The sequence below is a fragment of the Nicotiana tomentosiformis genome, chromosome 2 (assembly GCF_000390325.3).
Source record: "Nicotiana tomentosiformis chromosome 2, ASM39032v3, whole genome shotgun sequence".
NCBI lineage: Eukaryota > Viridiplantae > Streptophyta > Magnoliopsida > Solanales > Solanaceae > Nicotiana > Nicotiana tomentosiformis.
The window spans coordinates 192,845,133-192,852,566 of NC_090813.1; the positions used below are offsets into that span (position 1 = coordinate 192,845,133).

The following is a 7,434-nucleotide window of genomic DNA, read 5'->3' on the forward strand; positions in this document are numbered from 1 at the left end:
CAAGGTTTTATAATTGACATGACCCAAACGTACATGCCATAAATTATTTGACTCAAGTAAGTAAGAAGAAGCTGAAATATTATTATTGTTTTCCACAACCATTACATTCAGATTGAAAAGGCCCTCGGTGAGGTAACCTTTTCCTACAAATATTTCATTCTTACTAATGACAACCTTGTTGGACACAAAAATGCACTTAAAACCGTGCTTAACAAGAAGTCCAGTAGAGACTAAATTCTTTCTCATTTCGGGAACATGAAGGACATTGTTCAAAGTCATGACCTTGCCAGAAGTCATTTTCAGAAATATCTTCCCATATCCTTCAACTTTTGCTGTTGAAGCATTTCCCATATAAATTGTCTCTCCAGGTCCCGCAGGAGCATAAGTAGCAAAAGCTTCTCTAACTGCACAAACATGGCGAGTGGCTCCTGAATCAAACCACCACAGTTTAGGATTTCCCACCAAGTTACATTCAGAAAGTATGGCACACAAGTTATCAACATCATCATGCTTTACTACCATGTTTGCTTGACCCCTTTTCTTGTCTTTCTTCGGAGCACGACACTCCATAGATTTATGTCCGGTTTTCCCACAGTTGTAGCAGTTTCCACTAAACCGCTTCTTGCTTGGGTTGTATTTCGGACCAGAAGCCTTCTTCCTCTTTTTGTTATCTTCAACAATATTTGCTCCCATTATTGTTGAATTTCCACGGCCTCTCCTTTCAGCAGCTTTATTGTCCTCTTCGATTTTCAACCGAACAATGAGATCTTCAAGGGATATTTCCTTTCGTTTGTGTTTCAAATAATTTTTGAAGTCCTTCCACAACGGAGGCAACTTCTCAATCATTGCTACTACTTGGAATGCTTCATTGATGACAAGACCTTCAGCAAGTAGATCATGAATAATCACTCGCATTTCCTGGACTTGGGTAATAACAGACTTGCTATCTACCATTTTGTAGTCCAAAAATTTTGCGGCAACGAATTTCTTCATCACGGCATCTTCAGTTTTATATTTCTTTTCAAGCGCATTCCACAATTCTTTTGACGTCTTCACGCTACTATATACATTATACAGATTATCATCCAGTCCGCTAAGAATATAATTCTTGCATAAAAAATCAGAATGCTTCCACGCTTCAATCACGAGAAAGCGTTCATTCTCTGGAGTTTTATCTGGCAGATCAGGAACATCTTCCTTGATGAACTTCTGTAGACATAACGTAGTTAAGTAGAAGAACATCTTCTGCTGCCAGCGCTTGAAATCAATCCCGGAAAATTTTTCGGGTTTTTCTGCCGGTGCTAACGCCGGTGTTCGGCTTGTCGATGCGTTGGCGGTCACCATCGGAATAGCTTGGTTTTCGCTTTCAGTCGTCATTTTTTCTGTAAAAGAATGACACAAACAAACGTTTAATACACGTTTTCAAACTGGAGTAAAAAATCACGTAGATTTTAATCTCCAACAAAACGCCTCGAAGGCTTTACTCTCCAAAACGGGAGTACACAAAACCAAAAAGGTTTTAGTTTGCAGAATAATAAGAATAACACAAATACAGAAATAAATATTAAATTCCTTAAGATTGTTAGTCCCGTCAATAAAACTGTATTTGTAAATAATAATTCTGCAAAATATAAGTTATCGTAATGAAACAGTAATTAATTCGAGCCCACTGAATTCACAGTGTTTCCTTAAGGAATTTAATCCCCTCCTAGTACCCAAGATAATGGATTATTTCCTCCCAGGATAGAACGAATCACACACTGGTGTAGCGGTACTTCAAACCCCAGTGTTTCAGCGAACACAAAGTTCGGTAGCAAATCACACTTACAGTTGCTTTGTTTGAAGTTAAAACAATGCAGAACGAGGGAAACTCAGAAGATCGTATGAAAATGCTGAGAGGAAGGAGTGCAATGTATAGCCAAATCTGTTAAGCGATTTCAGTTTGTTCTTGTGTGTTGTGTGTGTCTTTCTTCAACAGCTGCTGCACATATATATAGCAGCCAGTGTTGAAGAAGACCAATCGTCCACCCTCCATGGTGGAGCAAGCATTAGCTTGTTTGTGGAGCAAGCACATTCATGGTGGGAAGAGTATTAGACGGCTGCCAAATGGTCAATACACGGATTGAAAAATATCCGTTACAAATGCGGATAATCTTACGTTAATATTTACTATTAACAAATAAATTTGGTCCAAAAAGCCGAAGCCGAAGCCGAAGCCGTAGCCGAAGCCGAGTCGAGCGAGCGAGCGACGACGACGACGCGAGTCTTGCTTTCTTCTTAACTCTTTAAGAGCTACAAGAAGAGCAATTATATATATACTCACCAAAAATCTCTTCCTCTTCCAATATAGGACAATGGCTCATTGTCAAGAGGGAAAAATTTAAAATTTTACTCAAAAATTTTATTTTCCCTCCATTTCCCATTCACCCTTATTTTAAGATTATTTCATCTTAAAAATAAAACCTCAACAATAGTTACCGACTTTGACATAATAAAATAAGTTGGGTGATCAACTACGAAACTACTCAACTTCCTTGATTCTGATCACGCTAATTGGAACCACAACTCGGTTTAATTATAAGAGTCAAAAAGGAGAATATTACTATTACTATATTATAGAAACGCCAGGGTTTCGACCTGGTTGTTTCATGTCAATAAATTTCAAGATAAGGATATAACAGACTCTTGCCAAAATCTGCTTAATGACGTGTCTTCCAACCTGCAATTAAACAACCATGTATCTAATTTCCATTTTGCTATGTCCGACGCTTAACATCTTCTTTTTTGGTCTATATCTTCTCGTGCATGCAAGCCAATTCCATTCTGGAATATTCTTGGCATAACCATTGTTTACCTTAAAATTTGAGTAACAATTAAACTTATTTAATAATTTTAAGGATACGTGATTTTATCCAATACCAATTGACAAACAAGGAATTGAATAAATAATCTGAATAGTAAAATAAATCAAACCAGTGTTCTAGCAGCGCTTTCGACCTCGATTCGAGATGGTCTCGAGGTTGGGTAAGAAGAACAATAAAGAGCGGAAGATAAACAATGATGAACAATAATGGATAGTAAAATAGAGAGCAACGTTTTTGTATATCTTTATCAGTGAATCAATGCCCCTTACAAATGAATAGGGTCCCTCTTTATATAGTAGAGGAATCCTAAATAAGGTACAATTCTAATAACGGAAACATATCCCATGATTGGCGTCAATAATCGCTTGATTCGATCTGTTCCGGAATTTTCGCCGAGATCTTCGGTCGGTTGCTAATATTTCGCCATTCCGTTATTATGCCTTACTCGAAGTCGGTCATGCTCGGTCTCGATCTTCAGCGAGCACTTCGATCTTCATGCTCCATACTCTGCCATTGAGCTCGAGCCTGGTCTATCATGAGCTTACCCTCGAGGCAACTCCTCGTGCCTACAAAATTTGACATGCTCGATTTTGACCGTATACAGATAGTCCCTGCGTTTCTTGGAATAAAATGATAAGAAACGGTTTGCGCCTTGATTTACCGAAACCTCGATCATGATGTCGTCCTTATGACGTAAGTGACGGATGTGATCGAAACGTCCCGTCAATTCAGTTCCCCAAATCATTAATGCTTGTCAGTTAGCGGTCGGCCACTAACGCCACCGAACCGTCGCCGTGAACCTATAAATACCCGTTCCTTCATTGAATCAAAATTTACTTTGCTCTAATCAATCCTCTAAGTATTCTCACTCTTTTCGTCTCCTCCCTTTCACCGTCTGTAGAACCACTGTTGTTAGCACCGAAACCACCAGTTTTTCATCTTTCTTCGCTCTTCTTTACTTATACAAATGGCGAAAACTTCAAAGACTGTACCACAGAAGGAGAAAGCTTCTTGCTCCTCTTCCCGGTCGTCCGACAGCAAGGCGCCGGCGGAGCCATTTCCCTATGAATATGTTCTCGGGCCGTGTACTCTAAAATCCGACTTCAAGGTCGAAAACCCTTCATCGATCCCGGGACGATGTGAGCATGCGTCGATGTACATGTGCTCAATATCGAAGAGCCACCTCGAGGCCGTGAAGAGGTACTACAACTAGGGTCCCGAGGTCGTGGTGCAAATTCCTGCTACCGAAGAGAGCATCACCGCTTATATGGAGGGGTTCTTAAGTGTTTATACTTACCCCTTCACATTGGGTCCCCTCGACCCAGTGATTATTGATCTTTGTAAAAGATATCAGGTCACCCTCGGCCAAATCCACCCTCTCTATGGCACATAGTAATCATGCTGCGCTTCTTCTCTAGCAAGGCCGAAGGGCTAGAGTTCACTCTAAATCACCTCATGCGGTTGTACCGGCCTCGAATGTACCGAGGACTAATCAAGCTCCAATGCCGGGAAACGAAGGCCTTGATCTCGAGCATCGATGAGGACAAGGATCGGGGTTGGATGAGCCATTTTATACAGGTGAGGACCTGCGATATTATACCGGAAGAGAAGATGCCGTTCCCTGAAGAGTGGAACTTCAACCGTAAGTGATCTTTTAAACTTTGTTCTTCGTATTTTCTTCGACTTCGCCTGACATCCCCTTTCGGCATGCAGCTGTTCCTTGGATGCCTTAAGCAGTACCTGACCTCGAAGATTAGGCTCGGAAGTTAGCCTCAACTTCCACATATGACGAACGCGCATGGTGTGATTTGGCAAAGGGCAGATGGGAGGCCAAGAACCTTGGTAAGGATCTCCTTTTTCATGTTCTGAAACACTTTTTATACTCCATTCTTCACTAATTTTTTTTCATGCAGGCCTGACTAAGGATGCCATTTTGAGGCCTTCAAGTGGCGAGGAAGAAACCAAGTCCCCGGTTCCAAAATCGGGGGAAGACAACAAGCGGAAAACTGCCTCGCAGTCCGAGGACCCCAAGCCCAAACCTCGAAGGGTGAGGAGGAAAGTAATCGCTCTCACGATGGACTCGGTCCAAAAACTGAGAGAAGAAGAAGAAGAAGAAGAAGAAGAAGAAGAAGAAGAAGAAGAAGAAGATGAAGAAGAGGAAAATGCTTCGGTACTGACGGTCCGGCCTAGGAAAGCCCTCGAGGTCACCAAACCTTCTGAGCCGACGACGGTTGCTAAAATCAAGCCTCGTGTCGAGGAGACTTCCAAAAAGAAATCGGTTGAGGATCTCGAATTACCAGAGGTCGAGACCGTTTCTCTGCCATCTGTAATTACACCGGACGAGGCCGGCTCTGAGATCCCGAAGATCGATCAGAGCGTCCCAAGCGACTTGCTCAGGACCATGACAGCAGGTCACTTGCCTTCTCTTCCGACCTTTTCTGAGGAGGCAATAAGGGAAGCTCGAGAGTTGAAGACCCCATGATATAGGCGGAGGCTCTAGTGTAGGGGATCCTTTTCGGGATTGCTTTGCTGGAGTCGATGATGCCTCTGATATCGGTGACGCCTCTATTCTTTTAGAAGAGGCCCAACGTCTCTTATCTCAGGTAAGAATTAATTTACTGCACTTTTTTTTCTTTACTCTTTTTTCTCTAAACCTGACTTGTATTTTCCTTTTTTGTATAGGCCTTCGCCAAGTTTTGAGCTGACTTTAGCCAGTGTGAAACCGAGCTCCAAAAGGTCTCGGAGGAGAGGAACGCTCTGAAGCTTCTTTGTGGACAAAAAGACGAAACTATAAAGGACCTTCAAGCGGATTTGGCCAAGGCTCATGAGGAAGAAGCCGAGTTAGATAAGCAGGTGGGCATCCTTTTGATAAAGTACGGGCTCGACCCAACTGTGGAGGCTAATGCTTCATTATCTCAGCTGCAACAAAAGGTTGAAAGGATCAAGCTACTTCAGGGAGAAGTCGATCAGCTAAAGGCCGATTGTGATCGGTGGAAGGAGAATATGGACCGCCTGGCTACGGAAAAAGAAACTACCTCGGCCAAATTGTCATCGGCCAAGGTTCAAATTCGAGGCGTCAAAGAGAAAAGTTCATCCCAAGACAAGAAGATCGAGGAGCTTGAAACCAGTCTTGATAAGGCCAAGGCAGAGATCGAGAAGACAAAAGTCATGGCGGACAAGTCCATTGCCATGTACCGGGCCGATGCCGAGGCTGCTCAAATACAGCTAAGGGAGGCTTCTGACCGAGAGCAATAGATCATTGACTCGGCAAAGTGTTAATATCGGAGGGAAACCCTCGAGGAAATCCATACTCGAGGTTTTGACCTCTCCGAGGAGATAGCCCGAGCCAAGGTGCTTGAGGCTGAAGCCAGACAACTTGCCTCCTTTGACGACGAAGACGATGATGAAGAAGGCAGTCGAGGTGGATCCGATGAAGGGCCTGAATGAGAAGTTGCTCCCGAAGAAGAGGTCGAAACCGGCCGTAGTTAGGACTTAGTTTCTCTTTTTGTAAGACCTTGATCGGTCTCTTATACATAACCTTTTCTATCAATATATAATAGAAAACTTCTTTTGAATGTCTTCTTAATTTTATGTTCAAATGTGTTTTGTGCTTTTGCCTTGTGAAAGTTTTGTTGTTGCAGCCTCCGTAATCGAGTGAACACTAGTTAGAACTTAGAACAAAACCCTTAGGTTTTTTAGACACGCAAGGGCGAGTCCCCGAGCTCAATAATATATTCGTGATTTTGGATGGCTAGATCGATGCTATGACTGTACTGTTTTTATAACTGAGTTCGAGTGTGTTTCGAACTTAGAATAGAATAAGCCCTTAGGTTTTTTATCAAATAATGGGTAATTTTCGAACTTACAGTAACATACCCCTTAAGGTTTTATGGAGGATCCTTGAACTAAGTTCAAATCAACTTTATTTGAACTCGGAATAGTGGAACCCTTAGGTCCGAGTTGAGTGAGAACAAAGTCTCGAACTCTAAATGTATTGGCCCTTAGGCTCTTTTAGGTTGGGCCCATATGGCCTCTAAAAGACGGCTATTATTTCCACCTTTCGGCTTATTACCTATTGGGTTTTTTGAGGGTTCGATGTCGGTTGAAACCCTTTTGCTTTTTGTGCCTTAGCACGTTTGTGCTAAAGATAATTTGATACCTCTTAAGGTTTTTCGAGGGCTGATTTTATCGAAGCCCTTTTGATTATTTGCCGAGGGTAGCCCTTTTTAACCGATTTTTCATAGAATTTGAAGGCTTATCGTTATTGCGGAATTCGGACATCTCCGAGCCGCATTATTTAGGCTGTAGCCTTTAGTTTGGCCGTAGCCTTTAGTTTGGTGGTATCCTTCGGGTACGCCTCTTGGGCTTATTTTCCACTAACATTTCGAACTTGTTTGAAATGTTAGTCCCCGAGAATGATGGCCTTGGCCTATAGATCGAGGGGTGCCTCTTTAGGTCTTATGCATTTGTGTTTAGATAACTCGAATATGCCTATCATCGATGGTAGTCCCCGAGTATATATTTGCACTTTGGCTCTTGAGCCGTTTCTCGCAATATCATAAGCATGAAA

The 7,434-nt window shown here is 42.3% G+C and overlaps 1 protein-coding gene across 1 annotated transcript; it reads left to right on the forward strand.

The window, feature by feature from the left end:
• The first annotated feature begins 3,831 nt into the window (after positions 1 to 3,831).
• Positions 3,832 to 6,119, forward strand: LOC138906312 (uncharacterized). The gene is made up of 4 exons (XM_070194847.1): positions 3,832 to 3,949; positions 4,778 to 5,275; positions 5,370 to 5,467; positions 5,580 to 6,119. The coding sequence occupies exons 1-4, from the start codon at positions 3,832 to 3,834 to the stop codon at positions 6,117 to 6,119; spliced, it is 1,254 nt and encodes a 417-aa protein (XP_070050948.1).
• Positions 6,120 to 7,434: the final 1,315 nt, after the last annotated feature.

What these genes read in the sequence shown, in the direction of transcription:
- LOC138906312 (XM_070194847.1), top strand. Translation starts at nt 3,832, where the DNA reads ATGGCGAAAACTTCAAAGACTGTACCACAGAAGGAGAAAGCTTCTTGC. An exon ending in GCTCAGGACCATGACAGCAG is followed by an intron (nt 5,276 to 5,369) that starts GTCACTTGCCTT and finishes GCTCTAGTGTAG; the next exon opens with GGGATCCTTTTCGGGATTGC. An exon ending in CCCAACGTCTCTTATCTCAG is followed by an intron (nt 5,468 to 5,579) that starts GTAAGAATTAAT and finishes GACTTTAGCCAG; the next exon opens with TGTGAAACCGAGCTCCAAAA.